Source organism: Perca fluviatilis, chromosome 4, assembly GCF_010015445.1.
Source record: "Perca fluviatilis chromosome 4, GENO_Pfluv_1.0, whole genome shotgun sequence".
NCBI classification, from domain to species: domain Eukaryota; kingdom Metazoa; phylum Chordata; class Actinopteri; order Perciformes; family Percidae; genus Perca; species Perca fluviatilis.
This window is the reverse complement of record NC_053115.1, coordinates 15,470,059-15,491,233: the sequence shown is the minus strand read 5'-3', so window position 1 is coordinate 15,491,233 and position 21,175 is coordinate 15,470,059. Positions and strand designations below refer to the sequence as shown.

At 41.7% G+C, this 21,175-nt stretch overlaps 1 protein-coding gene across 7 annotated transcripts in view; it reads left to right on the top strand.

Annotated features, from left to right (window-relative positions):
- The window catches only part of dip2bb (disco-interacting protein 2 homolog Bb), a 44,211-nt gene that overhangs the window by 17,168 nt on the left and 5,868 nt on the right, over positions 1 to 21,175 (top strand). For 3 of the 7 annotated variants that reach the window (XM_039797838.1, XM_039797845.1, XM_039797844.1), the window contains exons 2-32: positions 714 to 785; positions 2,503 to 2,655; positions 7,468 to 7,593; positions 7,705 to 8,034; positions 8,302 to 8,448; positions 8,639 to 8,656; positions 9,097 to 9,216; positions 9,613 to 9,810; positions 9,990 to 10,081; positions 10,216 to 10,326; positions 10,518 to 10,641; positions 10,909 to 11,018; positions 12,264 to 12,366; positions 12,471 to 12,535; positions 12,691 to 12,784; positions 12,870 to 12,989; positions 13,084 to 13,198; positions 13,571 to 13,710; positions 14,410 to 14,546; positions 14,642 to 14,722; positions 14,866 to 14,993; positions 15,192 to 15,306; positions 15,619 to 15,820; positions 16,366 to 16,478; positions 16,790 to 16,813; positions 17,307 to 17,387; positions 17,512 to 17,635; positions 17,747 to 17,868; positions 18,494 to 18,605; positions 19,519 to 19,628; positions 21,016 to 21,146. In XM_039797838.1, coding sequence (XP_039653772.1) covers positions 714 to 785; positions 2,503 to 2,655; positions 7,468 to 7,593; positions 7,705 to 8,034; positions 8,302 to 8,448; positions 8,639 to 8,656; positions 9,097 to 9,216; positions 9,613 to 9,810; positions 9,990 to 10,081; positions 10,216 to 10,326; positions 10,518 to 10,641; positions 10,909 to 11,018; positions 12,264 to 12,366; positions 12,471 to 12,535; positions 12,691 to 12,784; positions 12,870 to 12,989; positions 13,084 to 13,198; positions 13,571 to 13,710; positions 14,410 to 14,546; positions 14,642 to 14,722; positions 14,866 to 14,993; positions 15,192 to 15,306; positions 15,619 to 15,820; positions 16,366 to 16,478; positions 16,790 to 16,813; positions 17,307 to 17,387; positions 17,512 to 17,635; positions 17,747 to 17,868; positions 18,494 to 18,605; positions 19,519 to 19,628; positions 21,016 to 21,146 — 3,718 coding nt within the window. The remainder of the gene's footprint in view (positions 1 to 713; positions 786 to 2,502; positions 2,656 to 7,467; positions 7,594 to 7,704; positions 8,035 to 8,301; positions 8,449 to 8,638; positions 8,657 to 9,096; positions 9,217 to 9,612; positions 9,811 to 9,989; positions 10,082 to 10,215; positions 10,327 to 10,517; positions 10,642 to 10,908; positions 11,019 to 12,263; positions 12,367 to 12,470; positions 12,536 to 12,690; positions 12,785 to 12,869; positions 12,990 to 13,083; positions 13,199 to 13,570; positions 13,711 to 14,409; positions 14,547 to 14,641; positions 14,723 to 14,865; positions 14,994 to 15,191; positions 15,307 to 15,618; positions 15,821 to 16,365; positions 16,479 to 16,789; positions 16,814 to 17,306; positions 17,388 to 17,511; positions 17,636 to 17,746; positions 17,869 to 18,493; positions 18,606 to 19,518; positions 19,629 to 21,015; positions 21,147 to 21,175) is intronic. The other 4 variants (XM_039797839.1, XM_039797841.1, XM_039797842.1 and 1 more) reach the window with 4 other exon arrangements.

Below are 21,175 nucleotides of genomic sequence, written 5' to 3'. Positions count from 1 at the left end.
GTCGGCAGGGGGGACAGGAGGGACATTTTTCTCTTCTACCACTTGTGAGTGGAGATTCCTCCTCTTCGGTCCTCTGGATGCACCGTCACTCACCCTTGTCAGTTCCTCCTCTGTGCTCTCGTCCTTTTCCCGTTCTCTCTGTGTGTCTCACACCTTTCCTATCCTATCCTTAGCTTTCATGCTTCTCGGTTTTCTCTCTGCGTCTCTGAATCATCCCATGTCTTGCCCACGCTTCCATACTTTTCCAAATTTAGTCCTGCCTTGTTTTTCCCCCTTTCGTGGCGTACTCGAGGCTGGAACCGAGCCACAGCTGTTATGCCCTCAGCTATCTCTGGAGATTACTGCAACAACTGTGTGCATCCATCTGTGTTTCCACCTTCTCGTTTACAACATTTTGTTTTACCTGTCTCCCTTCTCTATTGCTCTATCACCATTTTTGTGTGTGAAGATGTGGTGATAGATCACACTGAGACACATCAGAGAACGTAGATCAGTCATAAATGTATTAGATGGGTCTTTTTTACTCTTAAAAATCACACATTTGATCAAGAATATAGAAATATCTGTTATGTAACTCAATAGAAAAAAGATGCTAAATGTTAGTGCTGTTGACAGTAAATTAACTGATGTTTATTTTAATCCTTTCAAATATAACTTGATTCGCCTTATCATGCCTTGTCTGTAAGTGAAGTCAGTTCTGTGATCTTTTACAGGTGACATTACACAAAAGGGCTATGAGAAGAAAAGGACCAAACTCCTGGCTCCATACATCATCCAAACTCCAGGTAAAAACCCATTACCTCTTTTTTTTTTTCATGGGCAAACATAGCTGTGTTTCCCCTCTCTTTTATCTTCTTCTGTGGTTATGCACATAAGAAAAGCCATGCTTTAACTTATTAGAGAAATGTGATAGTAGTATGACTCTGATTTAATTTTATTTCAGTGTCTTTTTGACATGATGACTCAGTTACACAAAACCAATGCATTGCTTACTGTCAATTAAATTGTCTTTCACTTTTTTTTTTTAAATCGTTGCATTGCAAAATAATTGTGGAAAATATTATGTAGATTTCAGTAAATGTTATGTAAATTGATGTTTCTAAATTACACTGATTTTATACATTAACACCTTACCGTGCTCACTGCTGCCCCCCTCGTGGTACCATAGTACTGTGACTACAGTATACACACCTGCTACATCATCTTTATTACCATTTCAAAAAATATTAAAGTAAAGCACTCTTTGGTCCCTGATAAAAATATGGCAAAGATAATAAAAGGAAATTATAAACAAAACTACAATAGTAATAATAAAAATATAAAGGTAGAAAGAAAAATACCTGCAGCACAGCCTAAATTTGTCAGGAAAGCGATGCTCGGACCCCAAAATGCAGAGTAGAGGATTTATTTAACAAAAGACTTACAAATGAAGGTGTACTGAGGCAGGCAGGCAGTCGAAACCAAGGCCCCGTTTACACAAAGGGAAGACGCAGATATTTTCCTGTGGTTTGGCCTCTCATTTATACGAAAACCCCGTTTTTATCACAGAAAACGATTATTTCTAAAAACTCTGGCCAAAGTGGAGATTTTGAGTTTGCATGTAAACTGAGACAAACGGAGGGTTTAGGCAGCCGAGGGAGAGAAAGAGGACATGATTGGTTGCTGTTGTTGCTATTGTCGGGATTCTGATTGGCTAACGTGGGCTTGAGCTTCTCGTTACACTGCCACCTACAGGTCTGGCGTGCTCTTGACTGCATTGACGGCATATATACACGGGTACATATAAACGAACACTTTTCTGAAAACCGAGAGGTTGAAATGTCCGTTTATGAAAATAGCCAGCCACGTGTAAACGTAGCACAAGACAAACCAAAATCAAAAACCACAAAAAAAACAGAAGACGTGAAAAAGGGAAAAACAACCAGGAAGACGCACCACTACACAAGTTAACAAGGGTAAAACGAGGGACAGGTGACATGAGGGCTGAAGAACAGGTGGAACACATCAGGGCGGGGCAGACAATCACAAGGGCGGTAAAGTAAAACTAGGAAACTAAGCATGAAACCTACATCTCAAAACACAGATAACAGAACACATGAGACAGTAAACCAGGAAACAGAGAAACATTAAACACAATAAAGCAGGAAAAACTACAACCCAAATCACAACCATGACAAAATTACAATCAAAAGTTAATCTAATTCCATAATAATAAAAGCATTATCCATTTCCCTATATACGATATCAGATATCCTGTAAAAGCTAAGTACATTACTGTTCTCCAAAAAATTGCAGAAATTATGCAATATTTTTCAAAATACCTCCCTTTTAGCAACTGGGGAATTCCACATCCTTCTTCTATTTTTTGCTGTGAACAGGCTATCAGTTGACAGAAATGGTTAATCCCGTTACATTGTTACAAATTACATTGTTGGAGAATCAAGATTCTCATATGTTAATAATACAATTAATTAATACATGTTTGTTGTGTTTATTTGACAGTGGAGCCGCCCCGTCAGAATGACATTCAGCCTCCTGCTCCCAGTTCCTCCTCCAGCCACGGCCCTCCCCCCTCCAGCTCGTCCCGTTATCGAGAACGTCGCTCCCGCAGAACACATCGCAGTGGAGGAACCAGAGATGAACGCTACAGATCAGGTTTGAACTCCCAACATCAAAAAACTACATCCAGCTTCCCTTTTTCCCCAAATAACCCTCTGATGAACTGAGTACATATGGTTTCCTCTGATAACCGATAACAAGCTTCACTTGTTGAGCCAACCTGGTTTTAAACTCAGACACTGGGCTGTTTCAAAGGGACCAATTAAAGAAAAGTGTGTGTGTGTGTGTGTGTGTGTGTGTGTGTGTGTGTGTGTGTGTGTGTGTGTGTGTGTGTGTGTGTGTGTGTGTGTGTGTGAGAGAGAGAGACAGAGAGAGAGAGACAGAAAGAGAGAGAGAGAGAGAGAGAGAGAGAGAGAGAGAGAGAGATGGCAGTGCAGTGGCAGCTGGGAAGCCCCTCAGTAAGGTCCCCCAGTCTGTGATGTCAGAGTGATGTCACTGCCCGGCTATGTGGGAGGAGGCTGTGAGGAGAACAGAGGGGACAGAGATCTCGAGGGGAAAACCTGACACTGACGAGGATAAAGGAAAACCGAGCAATAGAGTAGAGCTGAAAGAGCACTGGGAAAGTGAGGAGGATGTTAGTGTGTTAGCTGAGGTTCAGACTGTATAAGCATCCTCCCTACAGGCTGGCTAATACTCTGCTTTCTCTTTTCTTAACTCTCTCTTCCTGCTTGCCTTTAAAAAAAAATCTTGACGCTCATGTTAAAACACCCTCACACTCCAGAATGCTATATACGAGGTTGACAAATCTAAAGTCTGGTAGGCTGGAGTTTGGTTGATGCAGATAGGGTTAGGGCTAAAAAATAAATAAAAATAAAGGGAAAATTGAGATTGGTGCACTATATCAAGTCTGAAAGTAGTGGCTGCATTGTCTTGGGCTTTAAAATTGCGGCATAGAAGTCAAGTGTTGTCAGGCTGATGGGTTGAAGGAGAAGGCCTAGAGGAGAAGATCGTAGACCAAGGATGAGATGGATGATGAGCCTTTTGCCATATAATGAGCCATCCATGTTAAATGTGCTCTCATACAGCACCATTTCAACTAGGCTGCTTTCACGTGAAGTGTCTGAAATCCCTCCTTTACTCACTTATTTACTACTCCCGATACAATCAATAGTTTACTCTGTAGTGAGCAGTGAGTTAAGATTTCAGACACATACAGTGCCTTGCGAAAGTATTCGGCCCCCTTGAACTTTTCGACCTTTTGCCACATTTCAGGCCTCAAACATAAAGATATAAAACTGTAATTTTTTGTGAAGAATCAACAACAAGTGGGACACAATCATGAAGTGGAACAAAATTTATTGGATATTTCAAACCTTTTAAACAAATAAAAAACTAAAATATTGGGCGTGCAAAATTATTCAGCCCCCTTAAGTTAATACTTTGTAGCGCCACCTTTTGCTGCGATTACAGCTGTAAGTCGCTTGGGGTATGTCTCTATCAGTTTTGCACATCGAGAGACTGACATTTTTGCCCATTCCTCCTTGCAAAACAGCTCGAGCTCAGTGAGGTTGGATGGAGAGCGTTTGTGAACAGCAGTTTTCAGTTCTTTCCACAGATTCTCGATTGGATTCAGGTCTGGACTTTGACTTGGCCATTCTAACACCTGGATATGTTTATTTGTGAACCATTCCATTGTAGATTTTGCTTTATGTTTTGGATCATTGTCAAATCTCCGTCCCAGTCTCAGGTCTTTTGCAGACTCCATCAGGTTTTCTTCCAGAATGGTCCTGTATTTGGCTCCATCCATCTTCCCATCAATTTTAACCATCTTCCCTGTCCCTGCTGAAGAAAAGCAGGCCCAAACCATGATGCTGCCACCACCATGTTTGACAGTGGGGATGGTGTGTTCAGGGTGATGAGCTGTGTTGCTTTTACGCCAAACATAACGTTTTGCATTGTTGCCAAAAAGTTTGATTTTGGTTTCATCTGACCACAGCACCTTCTTCCACATGTTTGGTGTGTCTCCCAGGTGGCTTTTGGCAAACTTTAAACGACACTTTTTATGGATATCTTTAAGAAATGGCTTTCTTCTTGCCACTCTTCCATAAAGGCCAGATTTGTGCAGTATACGACTGATTGTTGTCCTATGGACAGAGTCTCTCACCTCAGCTGTAGATCTCTGCAGTTCATCCAGAGTGATCATGGGCCTCTTGGCTGCATCTCTGATCAGTCTTCTCATTGTATGAGCTGAAAGTTTAGAGGGACGGCCGGGTCTTCGTAGATTTGTAGTGGTCTGATACTCCTTCCATTTCAATATTATCGCTTGCACAGTGCTCCTTGGGATGTTTAAAGCTTGGGAAATCTTTTTGTATCCAAATCCGGCCTTTAAACTTCTCCACAACAGTATCTCGGACCTGCCTGGTGTGTTCCTTGTTCTTCATGATGCTTGTTTACTACGGACCTCTGAGACTATCACAGAGCAGGTGCATTTATACGGAGACTTGATTACACACAGCTGGATTCTATTTATCATCATTAGTCATTTAGGTCAACATTGGATCATTCAGAGATCCTCACTGAACTTCTGGAGAGAGTTTGCTGCACTGAAAGTAAAGGGGCTGAATAATTTTGCGCCCACTTTTTCAGTTTTTTATTTGTTAAAAAAGTTTGAAATAGCCAATGAATTTCGTTCCACTTCATAATTGGGACCCACTTGTTGTTGATTCTTCACAAAAAATTACAGTTTTATATCTTTATGTTTGAGGCCTGAAATGTGGCAAAAGGTCGAAACGTTCAAGGGGGCCGAATACTTTCGCAAGGCACTGTATGAATAATAATCATTTTGCTACATTACTTCCAAGTGTAGTAAATTGACTGAATTAATGCAGCTCTACCTCCTGAACCACAGCCGGCCGCTTGTGTGTTGCGTACCTGTATTTTTCCCTTTTTATAAAAGTTGATGGTTTTCATTACAGTATTTTTTTTTTATCACAAAGTAGTTTACATGTCATTAACGCTAAATGTTTTACTTTTTGAGGGCACTTTTTAAACACTTCAAAAAAAAAAATGTTTACTCTCAGTTTATTAGGTAGAGGGAGAGGTATTTCAATTATTTAGCCTACCCTAATGGATATACATGGGGTGGACAAAATAATAGAAACACCTGTGAGTATAACAGCAACACAGTTCAGCAGCACCACAAGCTACATCCTCCAAAATGATCCCGAAGTTGAATCAACACTTTCCCTCGAGCCGAGAAAAACGTTTTCAAAACCTGTGACGTCACAGTGAATCCATGGCTGAAAAATGGAACGTTTTAAAAGAGACCCAGCATAAACACATAATAGGAAGACATGACAAAACACTGCAACAATGAGAAACTAAAGAAAGTAAAGGGTAGAGCTATTCTCTGGGCTGCACAGAACCCTTAATTTAATTACTTCTCATCTCATCGGGATTCCTGCAGTTATGAAACAAACTGTCAGTACTGCGTTCACCTAAATACAATATTGACTGGTTTAAGGCTGCTGCCTCTATAGTTGCACATGTTTGAATGATTCCACTAATTCAAATGTGTAATGGTAAACCAAAGAGGAATGTATAAAAGATAATACCAGATTAAGGCCTTCAGCTGCCTATACATCTCAGTGTCAGAGCTTATGTAAAACACACCCCACCGTGCTTATCACCACAGAGACAGCACTCATCCTCCCAGACATGTGTAAGGAGTCAGCCTCTCCAGACGCCCCTGTGTGAGGGTGGACGATGGCACATTATGAAGATGATTTAGTCCCAAGCAATCAGATCAGATCAGATGTTTAGCAGAATGCCAGTTATGTAATTATGGCCCCCCCCACTGCTGCTGTGGGATGAGCTGTGCTTGATGATTTGTTTAAACGTGTTGAATGGAAATTGTGTCCCCTGAGTTAACAGACGTGATTCGTCAGTGAGTGGGCTTTTGTTGCACATGTTTTGTTACGTAGTCTGAATGTGTGCCTGTTCACGTGGTCAGGTTTTTAATGTGCCTGTGGGTGTCATCAAGTGAAAGTATCTCTGCATTTATTACTGTGTGTAGGCAAGTGTGTGGGCTAATATACAGCATTGCTCTCTCTCTCTCTCTCCCCCCGCCGTGGTTTCTTGTTTCAGTGGGAAAACACAATCACCCTCCTAAGATTCTCTCCTGATATTTTAATTAGCTGTTTCTTCGTCAGCAAAGCATCACTGAAACAAACCAGACTCAGTGGTTACAACACATTTTATCTTCATGATCATTCAAACGAAGTGATGTTTCCCTTCAAGTCTTCACAGGTTGAATGTATCTATGAATGATGAATATCTATGAATCAGATATGAATGTATCTGATTTTTCCTTCTCTCACAACCGTTCAAATTTATCTCGCCACCAGTTCTGTGGCGAGATAAATCAGATCAGAATTCAAATAGTTCACATGACTGCATTAACTATTATTTCGGCTATTGTTGGCACCAGGAATGCAGGATTATTTACCTACCTTTAGACTTGAGGAACCAGGGTCTGAACCATGGTTTCTGTCCCTATCTTATTTTGGAGCAGAGGCTTTTGGGTTGGCACATCCCCATGGTTGGGACCAACTGATCTAGAGGACTCACAGCACAATTAAAATATAAATATAAATATAAATAATAACACTATTCAAGCAGCAGTTAGGGAAATTATTCTTTTTTAAATGTCACTTAAGCCAGTATACAAAGAAAGAAGAAGTTTTGTAAGGAAAACAGAGTGGGAGTATGTGTTGCAGGCAAACTGGCTCTTGATGAGTCCGTTTTTAAAAGCTGTTTTCTTAGATTCCTTCATTGTTTCTTTGCTTTGAATCAAATCCAAATTTGCCATTCCTAACTCAACATGTGTATTGTTTTCTGTGTATGCAGATATCCATAGTGAGGCAGTACAAGCTGCCTTGGCTAAACATAAGGAGGAGAAGATGGCACTGCCCATGCCTACCAAACGACGCTCCACTTATGTCCAGTCTCCTGTGGTAACCCGCACACCACCAGGTAGGACAGGATGAAGTGCAGTCCTCCTATTATTTCATAAAAATTAGTTGACCTTTAGCCAAGAGGATACAATGCTGGATATTTATACTTTGTGCTCTCTCTTTCACTCAGACTCCTCATCAGGTTCTGAAGATGAGACATCTGTGCGCAGGCAGTCATCAGTGGTCCCTCCTCAACCTATGGTCAATCCCAACCTGCAGAGCCCGGACTCCTGGATCAACAGCACTGTTCAGGGCTCCTCCACCTCCTCCTCGGCCTCGTCCACCTTGTCCCATGGAGAGGCGAGGCCGCAGCCTCAGAGCCAGCCTAAGCCCCAGCCTCAGCCCCAGTACAAGCCGCAGTACCAACCTCTGTATCAGCCTCCCTACCAACCGCAGCACCAGCCTCAGTCCTCAGCACACACTGCAGCTGTGACGGACATGCTGGCTCACAGTCGCATTGGTGAGACACTCCGCTAATTTATAACTTAAATATATTCATGGACACCACTACCGTTATTAGTATACGTTGATAACACATGGAGCAGCTGTTCCACTGAAAGGATTTAGATCAAAAAGAACATTACGGTATCTTAACATTTTTACTGAGTTTAGATTTAGCCTAGTGTATGTTAGATACTGGTCTCTATTACGCTCAAACAGTAATAAGAAAGCAAGCTGAAACTTTAGGATGCCTTCGTTCAGACTGTCCTCCCCACTTCACCTGCAGCCCCCTCAGAGAACAGCACCCCACCTCCAGATGTGACAGCTGTGGCCCCTCCATCCAGAGGTCCACGGGTCGACCTGACCTCCAATCCTGTGGTCCGAGGAATGAGCCGCGGGCAGAGCCGCTCAAGCATGATGGAGACTGCGGACGGTAACGACTACACCACATACATTTTTTTTTTATTTGCGGTAGCTCGTGTCTGACTCCACTCACAGATCTCTTCTTTCTTCGAAATAAGTGTTGACCTCCAACCACGACGTATCATTAATCAGACTTTACTGCTCTCTTTTCTTCTTGATCTTTCTTTACCCTGTCACATGTTTATTTGACTGGCTGACAGGAAGAGGTAATATTCAGAGTAAGGAAATCCCTCAATGTATAATGTCCGTAGCCTTCTGTGTTTGCTGTCGTACCCTTACTCTCCCTCCTGTTTTTAATGAATGATTATAAAAATAAAAGCCACAAAAGCAACATCCACGCACAGAATGAATCCTCACGTGTGATCCCAGACAAAACAACCTTTACCCCAGTTCTCACTGTTTTCCTTGTGTTGCCACCTACGTACGTATGCTGCTTTTCATTTCCAAGAAATATGAAAAGATGTTATTATCAATTTAATCTTACCTAAAGAATACGGTCTATTGTGTTGTGGGATAAAGAGCAGCAGACTATAAGATGGTAACAAGTTTAGACATGTAGTGTTTTGTCACTGGATGTTAAAGCCACTGTGTGTGTGTGACTGTGTGTTTGAACTGCTCCTGCCCCTCTCCACCTTCTCCACCTTCATCGACCTTATAGGAGTTCCTGTGAACAGCAGAGTGTCCACTAAGATCCAGCAGCTGCTCAACACCCTGAAGAGGCCCAAAAGGCCCCCGCTCAGCGAGTTCTTCACTGACGACGCAGAGGAGATCGTAGAAGGTACGCGGCTTCTTGAAACACTTGAAACAATTGGCTCTTTACATTTTCTACTTAAGTGGCTATGAAGGTTTCTTTTTTTTCCAAATTGTACTTCATCATATACAGTGTTACGATCTCAGTTTGAGTGACTTGTGCAGACTTTACACATTTATCTATATTTAACAAATACATATTGGGTAACACTGGTAAGCCACCATGTATTAAGTGTTTATAAATTGTAACTAATGGCTTCATTAGTGGTTAAAGAGGACGCCAATTGAAAGGCTGAATCAGTGAAACTGATGTACAGTATAGGCCAGCCACTGATGTGTGGACTGCATTTTATCCGGGTGGCCTCCATAATCAATCTCATTCATCTGTAACATACCCAAAAGTGTTCTATTGTCTCTCTCACAGTGCCCCAGCCGGACCCCAACGTACCCAAGCCGGAGGGTCGTCAGATCATCCCGGTGAAAGGGGAGCCTTTGGGAGTGGTCAGTAACTGGCCCCCAGCCCTGCAGGCAGCATTGGCCCGTTGGGGGGCCACTCAGGGAAAGAGCCCCGCCCTCACTGCTCTTGACATCACAGGCAAACCGCTCTGTACGCTGACTTATGGTGAGACACAACACTGTTAATATACTAATGTACTATGCTATGTTGAGAGCTATTTCTAATGAGTTCCTGTTAAGAGTTCAAAGGTTCATTTTCGATAACAGAGACATATGTGAGATTTCTTTTGGCAGACCCCTACCCCCCTTACTAACCTCCTCCCCGCTCCACCTTCTGTCTGTTAGGGAAGCTATGGAGTCGCAGTGTAAAGCTGGCATACACCCTCCTGAACAAGCTGGGCACCAAGAACGAGCAAATCCTCAAACCTGGCGACAAGGTGACAGAGCTGACACACAATACACACAACAAACGTATAACAAAGGTAGTCTCATACTGACAAACTGATTTAGCACTGAGGACACAACGTTTTGCAGCAATAGGTGCTGAATTAAAAGTTTAATGTCTTGGTAGGTGGCGCTGGTGTATCCCAACAGTGACCCTGGTATGTTCTGGGTGGCCTTCTACGGCTGCCTCCTAGCTGAAGTTATACCTGTACCTATTGAAGTACCACTGTCTCGCAAAGTAAGAAAAAAAAAATCAAGCGTGTCCATTTTGTGAGTACAGAATTAATTTTCTTTCTGATCAACTATGAATGTTTAATTGTGTGTGTGTGTGTGTGTGTGTGTGTGTGTGTGTGTGTGTGTGTGTGTGTGTGTGTGTGTGTGTGTGTGTGTGTGTGTGTGTGTGTGTGTGTGCGCGCATGGCGATTTTAGGATGTAGGTATCAGCCAGGTGGGGTTTCTGCTCGGTAGCTGTGGTGTTGGTCTGGCTCTGACTAGTGAGATCTGTCTGAAGGGTTTACCCAAAACACCCACTGGGGAAATACTGCAGTTTAAAGGTTAATACACGTTTACACTCTTTCTGAGATTATTGTTTCTGAGTTTATTGTAAGTTTTGTTAAATAATTAGACATTATCTCAGGTCACCTTCAGAGTGTTTGGGATACAATGTACTCTGTGTTTAATTAATGAAGAAGTCACAATGAATTTCACGCATCAATGTTCTTAAAATTCTTGTATAACGTTTGGAAATGAATGTCTTTTTTATATTCTGAAGTATAATGTAAGTGATTTTACTTCACTTTACTGATGCCTTTCTCTGATAGGCTGGCCTCGACTAAAGTGGGTGGTGACAGATTCAAAATACCTGACCAAGCCTTCCAAAGACTGGCAGCCACACATCCCCACTGCCAACACTGACCCTGCATATATAGAGGTAACAGAGCTGCTTACTGGTGTGTCAGCTGATTGCATTAACCAGTTACTGCTTTTGTACTTTATTGTATAATTGGCCATCTTTTGGATCACAGCTAAAACAAAATGTAATTTTTTGAACACATTAACACCTAGTCTCGCTTTGCCAGACCTTCCTCCACAGCACTGCGGAGGAGGGTCTGGCTAGTCCACACAGCATTCCGGGATGGGAGAAAAACGTGCTCTGGTTTATTGGCATTTCTTTAGGGAGGTTCGGGAGATTATGCCTTCATAATATAATATCAGCCTTTTCTGTTGCTGGCCCTCAGCTATTGAACCGACTGCCTACTGACATCAGAAATGTCCCTTCAATAGTGATATTCAAAGCCAGGCTCAAAACTCACCTTTTTACATTGGCCTTCCTGGCATCTTAATTGTCTTATCCTGCTATGTTTGAAATTAAGTGTTTGTCTTCTGATGTCGTTTTAGCCGAAATCAATGATTTGTAAGTGTATTTTATTTTATTTTATTACCCTGTGGCTAATGCGCTATGTACAGCACTTTGGTCAACGCAAGCTGTTTTTAAATGTGCTATAGAAATCAACTTTACTTACTTACTTACTTACTTTAAACCAATCACAATCGTCATGGGCGGCACTAAGCTTCAGGAAAAACCACGGGGCTGCTACAAAATAGCCTCGGGAAGGAACTTGCTTTGATGGAACGTGTACGTTCAAATGTTGTTTTAGGGGTGCCTGGGTAGCTCACCTGGTAGAGCGCACGCCCATATAAAGAGGCTTAGTCCTCGACGCAGTGGCCGCGGGTTCAACTCCAACCTGCGGCCCTTTGTTGCATGCCATTCCCCCTCTCTCTCCCATTTCAAGTCTAACCTGTCCTGTCAGAAATAAAAGCCTAAACTGCCCAAAAAATAATCTTAACAGAGAACTCCGATCGGACAGATAGTCTAGCTAGCTGTCTTGATTTACACTGCAGAGATCTGAGGAGCAGTTAACCATAGTTCTCATAAATCGACCGGATAAAATAAAATTCCAACACAAACTAATCGGAAGGTAACAGACATCCGGCTGAAAAGAGTGAGACCCGGTGGAATTTTCGACAGCAACGGAGCAATCCTGGAAGTGGAACGTCGTGGTTATAGACTAATAAACACCTGACCTGCATGCTTACTGATAAAGGTATTATAAAAAGAAAAGTGTGTCGCGGTTGGCACAAGTATTCACATGTTCCTCTCGTCTTTCCTATGTAGTACAAGGCGAGTAAAGACGGCACAGTGGTGGGTGTGGCTGTGTCTAAAGTAGCCATGTTGACCCACTGCCAAGCATTGACCCAGGCCTGCAACTACTGTGAGGGTGAGTGAAGCCGGGGCGTGTCATCAGCATCCATCATCTGAAGGTTTCTTCATCAACACAGTTGTTATGAGTCTGAAGTCTCTTGTGTATCTCTTCAATTTAAGGGGAAACTTTAGTGAATGTCCTGGACTTTAAAAAGGATATAGGCCTGTGGCATGGAGTTCTCACGGTAAGTGTGTGTGGACCTTTTATTATATTTTTACATTTTCTGTAATTTAAGAACAACATTTTGTAGAAGGTACCAATGTGGCGGTTTTGTCATGATGGGAAAAAATCTGTTATTATACTGTATTAACTGCTTAATCAGGTTTTGTTTGTTTCCAGGCTGTGATGAACAGGATACACACTATCAGTGTTCCCTATGCAGTAATGAAGGCGTGTCCTCTCTCCTGGGTACAGAGGGTCCACAACCACAAAGGTAACACTTGTCTCTCAGCTTGAGTAATGCCAAATAAAAGTATGATATAATAAATGTGTAACATGTCACTCTTTTTCTCGTGCAGCTCGTATAGCTTTGGTGAAGTGCCGTGATTTACACTGGGCCATGATGGCTCATCGGGACCAGAGAGACACCAGTTTGGCTTCATTACGTATGCTGATTGTTGCTGATGGTGCTAACCCCTGTGAGTACTGCGTGCCCCCAGCCTTGTTAAAGTAGGTATTTTTAAATGGCACAAATTAGATGTAATATGTTGAATCCCCTATCTCTTGGTCAAGGGTCGGTGTCTTCCTGTGATGCCTTCCTGAACGTGTTTCAGTCCCATGGGCTGAAACCTGAGGTCATCTGTCCCTGTGCCACCTCCCCTGAGGCTATGACAGTAGCTATACGCAGGTATGTCACTGGCCCATATTTCCTTTTTGTGTTGGATTGTTTAAGCATTATATAAGAGGAAAAACACAAACACAAAAGAAGATTGAAATACCTTCCTACCTACCTCCCATTTCTTCCTTCTTTCCACCTGTACGCCCTCCATTTCAATCCAAGGCCCAGGAAAGGACATTATAATTTGTAAAAGGCAAAGATAAAACATGACACACTTCTTCACTCAAGGTTGATTTTAGTTTTTGCTGGCCTAACAGGTTGGATGAAGACCTAATCAGTTGTATGTGGTGGGGAACATGGGTGGGTGGGCAGATGGCTAACTGTAAGAACAGATGGGATGGATGGAGATGCTCATGTTTGATCAAACTCTCCCCTGTGTAGACCGGGAGTACCAGGCACACCCCTCCCTGCCCGCGCCATTCTTTCCATGGGCGGCCTGAGTCACGGTGTCATCAGGGTCAACACAGAGGACAAAAACTCTGCCCTGACTGTACAAGATGTGGGGCATGTCATGCCTGGAGGTGAGAATAGAAGGAAAGATAAATGAGTCGAAAGGAAAGCATGAAAAACAAATAACAGATAGGTGCTTGTGGAAGAGCTGTAGTATGTCAGAAATGTGAGCCCAATAAGTAAATATGAATGTTATGGATAAAAAATGTGTTTGAAATGTGCTGGTTCTTACATGGGAAAGAGTTTTGTTTTGCAGCCAGCGCTCAAATCTTGAACACACCAACAAGAAAATGCTCTCCACTGCATTAACACATAACAATGAGATAACTTTCTCAAAAAAGACAAGGACGTAAACAATGTGCTACATAGCAGGAATAATTATGGTATGCTTTGTAAAATATTCAAAATTAACATAAAGTTAACAAGATTTACATGATGGTAATGATGTTTTTTGTTACCGTTTTAATACACTATGTGTTTATTTCTGTGTGTAATGCAAACCATTTCATGAAATATACAAAACAAAAAGAAAATGGGCCTCCCTATCTACCTCTTTAAAGTTACACAGCTCAGACAACATATGCTCCTCTTGAATATTTTTTAAATGTGCAACTAAAGATCTTTGGCTTCTAGGAAAAGCAAGAAGTCAATGTAAACTTTATCATCCAGAAGGAAAAAGTAATTTGGTCAAAAGAAAAACTGGGGTGAAATGTGGAATGTCATTGATTTAAGTCTTAAGTTGTCTGAATGATGCTTTTGTGTGTATCCAGCTCTGATGTGCATTGTTAAGCCAGACGGGCCTCCTCAGTTGTGTAAAACAGATGAGATAGGTGAGATAATAATCAACTCTCGTGCTGGAGGCAACATGTACTACGGCCTGCCTGGAGTCACCAAAAACACATTTGAGGTATGAAAGTAGAATTACACCACAACCCGCCTGTGCTGATACAGTCAGACAATTAATTAGTTATATTTTCGCCCGTTCTGTGTGGTTGTGTTTAGGTAATACCGGTTAACGCTAATGGAGTTCCCATTGGAGAGATTCCATTTGTGCGGTCAGGACTCCTGGGGTTCGTTGGCCCAGTAAGTAGGACCGGTTTCATTACAGTACAACATCTGTGGTAACTTGATCCATCCTGGAAACCATCCTCATCTCTCTGTCTTTGAATGGGTCTGTACTATATACAGTATAATGACTCTGCTGTGTGTCCTCCCGCTCCGTGCAGGGCAGTCTGATCTTTGTGGTGGGGAAGATCGAAGGTCTGCTGATGGTGAGCGGGCGGAGACACAACGCTGACGACCTGGTGGCAACCGCTCTTGCTGTGGAGCCAGTCAAGACCGTGTACCGTGGGAGGTGAGGAGACCACAAAATTCTTCTTCATACAAAGTGTGTGTATAAAGATGCTGAGCACTTCTGTTTGTAAAATGTGAATCCTAATTTATCACTACTGACATCTGGTGGTACAAAAGAAGCACAGCAGGCCCAAAACAGGACTTCCATACCCTCTGAATAATAATCTTTAACATATGTGTGTGTGTGTGTGTGTGTCAGGATCGCTGTGTTTTCAATCACAGTGTTTTATGATGAGAGGGTAACGATTGTGGCAGAGCAGAGGCCAGACGCCAGTGAAGAGGACAGCTTCCAGTGGATGAGCCGAGTGCTTCAGGTAAATCACCTCATCATCTTCTATTTGTATTATGATATGTATTGTGAAGCAGCTTTTTGCACAAGTAACGGGAAATAATATACAGATATAAACATGAAAAAGGGCGACGTTTTCAATCACAGTAAATCACTTATTAGTGATAGTGTTCTTATCTGATTATTTCCTATCATCCTATGTGTCTGTAATATGGAGACAGAAGCACCATTTTGTCATCCAAGTTCTTGAGTCACCTTCAGTCTTTTAAAAAGTAATTTCTTGTAATTAGTTATTTTGTATAAAGCAACTTCACTGTTGCTGTCGTTTCTTCCGCAGGCTATCGACAGCATCCACCAGGTGGGCCTCTACTGTCTGGCTCTGGTCCCGGCCAACACCTTACCTAAAACACCCCTGGGTGGCATCCACATCTCTGACACCAAGCAGTTCTTCTTAGATGGCAACCTGCACCCCTGCAACATCCTAATGTGTCCCCACACGTGTGTCACCAACCTGCCCAAGCCCCGCCAGAAGCAGCCCGGTAAGGGACAATTATCCGCTGAAAGTATCCCCAAAGATGAGAGACATTTGTGATTGTCCCGCGTGTGAGAGTCAGTCGGGGTTATAAAGTGTTTTGTAAAATAGGAGCTGTAGTCGGTAGTGTTACATAATGCACAGTGCACACATAACAGTTTCTGAATTTAGGAAGGCAATGTTTCTGCCACGTTGGCCCCTGGCTGTGGCAAATGTCACGCAATCGGCATACTCGAACACAGCCATTGTCTAACATCTGTTTCCCAAAATGAAATAGTAATGCAGTCTAGAATGTTTACCTTCCAGTCAAGTAAAAATTAAAGCTATTATAATTACAGGTATTAAGATATCCTTGGGTGCTTATTGCAAAAATGTTTTCAAAAACATTTCTCTTCATATTTCTCTCCCTCCTGGTCTCTCTCCCTCTTGGTCTCTCTGTCTCTCTCTTACTTAATCTGTTGCTCCTTTCCTCCTATTTTTTTCTATATGTCTCTCACTGCCCTTCCCTTCGCTTTCTCTGTCTTTCTCTCACACTTTCCCTTTCTCTTGTAGTTGGTGTAGGTCCTGCGTCCGTGATGGTGGGCAACCTGGTGGCGGGGAAGAGGATTGCCCAGGCTGCAGGCAGGGACCTCGGCATGATCGAAGACCAGGATCTTGTCCGGAAGGTAACATGACCATGAACACTGTAGCTCTCACTTTCAACAAGCCGCTAACTTTGTATCTGGTAACTTTTTAGCCACATTACCATTTTCAAAAGAGCCGCCTACCTGTCCTTCCAAATCAGCAGGAAACACATGATCAGTATCAATCATCCACTGTGTTATAATGGTAAATAGTTAGGTTTGAAGACTTTCCACTGCCAGTGAAACAATGGCCCAGGCTCAGCCATAGCTCAGTTTTATAGATGTAAGAAAAAATCTGGACTCTTCTCTCTTTCTGCTCTCGTCTCTCTCTCTCTCTCTCTCTCTGGATGTAGCTCTGTATGTGGCCCACTGTGATGGTAAGAATTATGGCCCCCTTCTGGCATCTTCCCCACACCTTTGTTTATTCTTGTTATGCTCTAATCTATATTGTATTGTGGTTTTCTTTTGTGTGCTTGTGTTAAAATGTCTTACAAGCAACAATTTGCATGTTCATTTTTTATCTATGTTACCAGATATGTATATCCTTCTGTAGCTTTCCCTTGTTTTATTGCAAATGTTCCTTTCACTTCCTAAGTTATAGTTTATTATTTTAAGAGCTGGATTGGCTCAGAGTATGTGGTGTAAATTGTTTGCACGTTGACAGCTGTGTACTGAGTTATGCCGTCTCTGAGCACCACCTATTTTTTGTTTTATTTAGGTGAATTAAATTAAGTTCTTCCATCAGCACAGAACTCCTCCCTGTATAAACCCTCCATGTTTGTATTAATGTATGAAGATTATTAAAGCACACCCTCAGATATACAGTACATACATCTAATTATTATTTTTATTTTTTATTTCTTATTTCAGCATCAGTATTTGACAGAGGCTCTACAGTGGAGGGCACAGACAGACGCAGACCACGTCCTCTTTGTTCTTCTTAATGCCAAGGTATCAAACTGATACTTTCATATGCTAAGAAAAACCGTCCGTATACTTGTACTGTCATGCACAACATCAATAATATGACATGGTGACCTTGTATCACTTTGTGGGCATTACTCCTGTCTTTCAGGGTGTACCAGTGAGCACAGCAACCTGCGTCCAGCTTCACAAGCGAGCGGAGAAGATAGCTGCAGCACTCACTGAGAAAGGCAGCATCAACACTGGAGAGAACGTAGTTCTGCTCTATCCTCCTGGTGGGTTCTGCCTCTGGCTTCCTGTCTGTGGCTACGTATTACTCCCATTGATATTTATTATTTTAAGTTTTCTCTTTTCTTTTTTTACTTTGTCCTCCATCTTTCTCTCAGGCATTGATTTGATCGCCGCCTTCTACGGCTGTCTTTACGCTGGATGTGTTCCTGTAAACGTCAGACCTCCGCACCCTCAGAACCTGGCAGCCACGCTGCCTACTGTCCGCATGATTATTGATGTAAGTGTGTGCTCTCATTGCATGCAAATGGGTTTGTGTATACATACATGTGTATTCATTAATTTAATCCTAATATCAGGGTCTTTTTAGTTATGGCCTATATGTAGATATGTATTATTAATAACCTGGAGACATTGGACATTGAGCCACCTGTGATGACCCTGCTACCTAAAAGAACTTGACTGTTCTGACTCGTTTTGTAATTGTGATTGTAACATGTTTTCTACTAGGTTAGACCTAACAAAGAAACTGCAGTTCACCAAAGACCTGATAACTTAACCGCAAAATAAGGGCATCCTGTTTGCCTGAAATGTTTTCCATCTTTAATCGCATTATTTCTAAAGGCAATCTTGCATACACTGTGGGTGTTCTAACTGGGAAATGTCCCGCTCAGCACAAAATCTTGGTCACAAGTCTCAAAAAAAGTTTAAAAAAATGATTGGATACTTATTGGAAATGTTTGTTCATGTTTATGTAAAAGATGAAAAAAATCAGCTGATACTTTGTTATTAAAAAAATTTTGTTTTTTCATTTTTTTGCCCTTTTCCATATTTCACGTTTATTTTTTGACTATTTGTAGCAGCTTCTCCTATTCAAATGAATCATGCTTGTGTTTTGTTACCAGGTCAGTAAAGCTGCATGTATCCTTACCACTCAAAGCCTCATGAGGACTCTGCGCTCCAAAGAGGCTGCTGCTTCTGTGAACATTAAAACGTGGCCAACAATCATTGACACAGGTAAAATACCAAAAGATAGGCTTTTTGTCCAGCAGACATTCTGATTTGTCATAGCAGCAAAAGCACAGGTGGTACTAATAACATTAACGATTTCTCTGTTATATCATTGTTGCCGTGAGAGTGACCGTGAGACGCACCATGACTGAAGCAGCTACATGGAATTCACTCATCATTAGTTTTTATAGTTTATACCTGTGCTTTTCCTACTGTGACATGTCAAAATGTGTTGTGAAAAAGGCCTATTCTCATGCTCAGGCCCAACTTCACATGTATCAAAAGTGCAAAATGTTACAAATGATTTTGGAGAAAAAAACAAAATTCCTCTGGTGTCACCATCAGCCTTAAGTTCAACTTTAACACATATGTTAACCCTGAATCCACATTAGCTGTGAAAAGTCTAATGACAGCTGTTTTGTGAATCATTTTTGCTAAGTATTTGAAAATAAGAAATGACGGTACTCCTAAATTAAGAATACATGTTTACAGTAGATTAATTTTTCTTGAGTCAAATTCAAGACTGTAAAAAGGCTTATCAATTGCGGGTAATAGTCGTCTTAGTGAGTATAAAGTTAGAAGTGTATAAAGTGCACAGTTCTGTCAGAAGCGCTCCTATCAGTTAGTGTGGACCGTTAACGTTAAGACAAACAGGAAGTGGGGCATTTCTCTGCAGTGCCTTCTCCTGTTATTACAAACAATGCTCAGTGGGTAGACAAACTTGTGATTAGATAAGTGCTTGGTACATTCTGTCTACTTTGTTTTCCTTTTTAGTATATGGGTATTATATTATGTTACATTGAGAGCAAGAATTGACAGCATAAGTTGTATCTGATTATGGTTAATGTTTGTTGTGTCATTATTAATATAATTTAATATTTACTGTTCTCTGTGAAACATGCACTGTTGTTTTTTTCAGATGACCTTCCTCGCCGCCGGCCTCCACAGATCTATAAGCCGCCCACAGCAGAGATGATTGCTTATCTGGACTTCAGTGTGTCCACTACAGGCATGCTCACTGGGGTCAAGGTGAGTCAGATGAGCTTCACTTTTAAATCCAATACCCTCATGCTATTACATATATACTGCTGAGCTCCTACAAGTCTTTCTCCCTCATTCGTTGGGTCTCCACCGCTTAAATTGGCTATCATTAATATTCTTATCATAACAATGTATTATAGTGATAATGTGAAGATAATGTGAGAAGCATCGCTCGTAGTGATGAACCTACAGTGATACATCACCTGAATCTGCAGCCCACTAGGCTTTACAGAGCGTTATAGTGAGTTGCAGCTCATAGTTAGCAGTCCAGCCCTCAAATTTACTGTTTTGGTTTACTTTCACTCATAGCGTCGTTTTCGGCAGCAGCAGTAGCTGTCTCCAGTGAAAAAGTCCTAAAAACCCACCGTACACTACCAGCTCAGCACCAAACGACAGACATTTAGAGACAAGCTGTTGAACATAGTGGAGCACTTATCAGCTACAGAGACCGATATTTCCCTCAGGAGTTGGTAGAGACCAAAAACAGAACTAAAAGAGAGTGAATATTAGACTTACATAAATCAGGATGCTAGAAACACAACAAATGAATGTGAATGTTGCTCCAGTAACTGCTGGATGTGTAAAATGTTTAACAATCTAAAACATTAGCAGGGCAGAGTTTTTTCAGTCTAAAAAAACATCCATTGAACATTAATTAAGCCGGACAGATATGCATCGAACCTTTTGATCTTTGGAGGGGTTTAAGTGATTATAAGACTTGTGCCTCTGGAAACTCCCAAACCTTGTGTACAACAGTCTAATTTTGTGTAAAGATATACAATTAAACATAATTCTACAGCTGGATGGCCTGTGAGAAAAGGTTTAACTAGTGATGAGAAGTGAGAAGAAATTGAATCCTGAGTCTTCAGCCACCATGTTTTTACAAATTGTGTTATTTTTCAGTTAGGAGAAGGAAAGGTTCTCGTTGAGCGATAGAGAGACCAGTCAGTCATCTATTGTACAACCTTCCTGAAATTACCTCTTTCCCAAACTAAGGCCTATTGACCTTTGCCAGACCACAATGAGTGGAGTGAAAATTGTGGACTGAAAAACAGAGTAACAGACACAAGTCAATGGCGTCTGTATAAAGCTGCCATTCTACACTGATTTGTTCAAAACATACAGCAAGAAATACATCATAGAAGAGATACAAATGCTTAATTTACATATATTTACCTGAACTGAATATAAAACAATGCATCCACAAGCAATGTTGCATTGCCAAAAGAAATTCCACTGTAGGATGTAAAAGGCTTCACAAAGTAGGAGTAGGCAAGACTGGTTGACAGAAAATTAGAAAATAATTCCTGGATATGCAGCAGTGTCGGTGTGACATTTTCCTTTTGAGTTTCTAGTGTCTTCTTGTTTGTTGCAGGTCTCTCATGCAGCAGTCAGTGCACTTTGTCGCTCTATAAAGCTGCAGTGTGAACTGTACTCCTCTCGCCAAATAGCCATCTGCCTGGATCCTTACTGTGGGCTGGGCTTCGTCTTGTGGTGCCTCGCCAGGTGCAGTAAACCTACAATACATACATGCT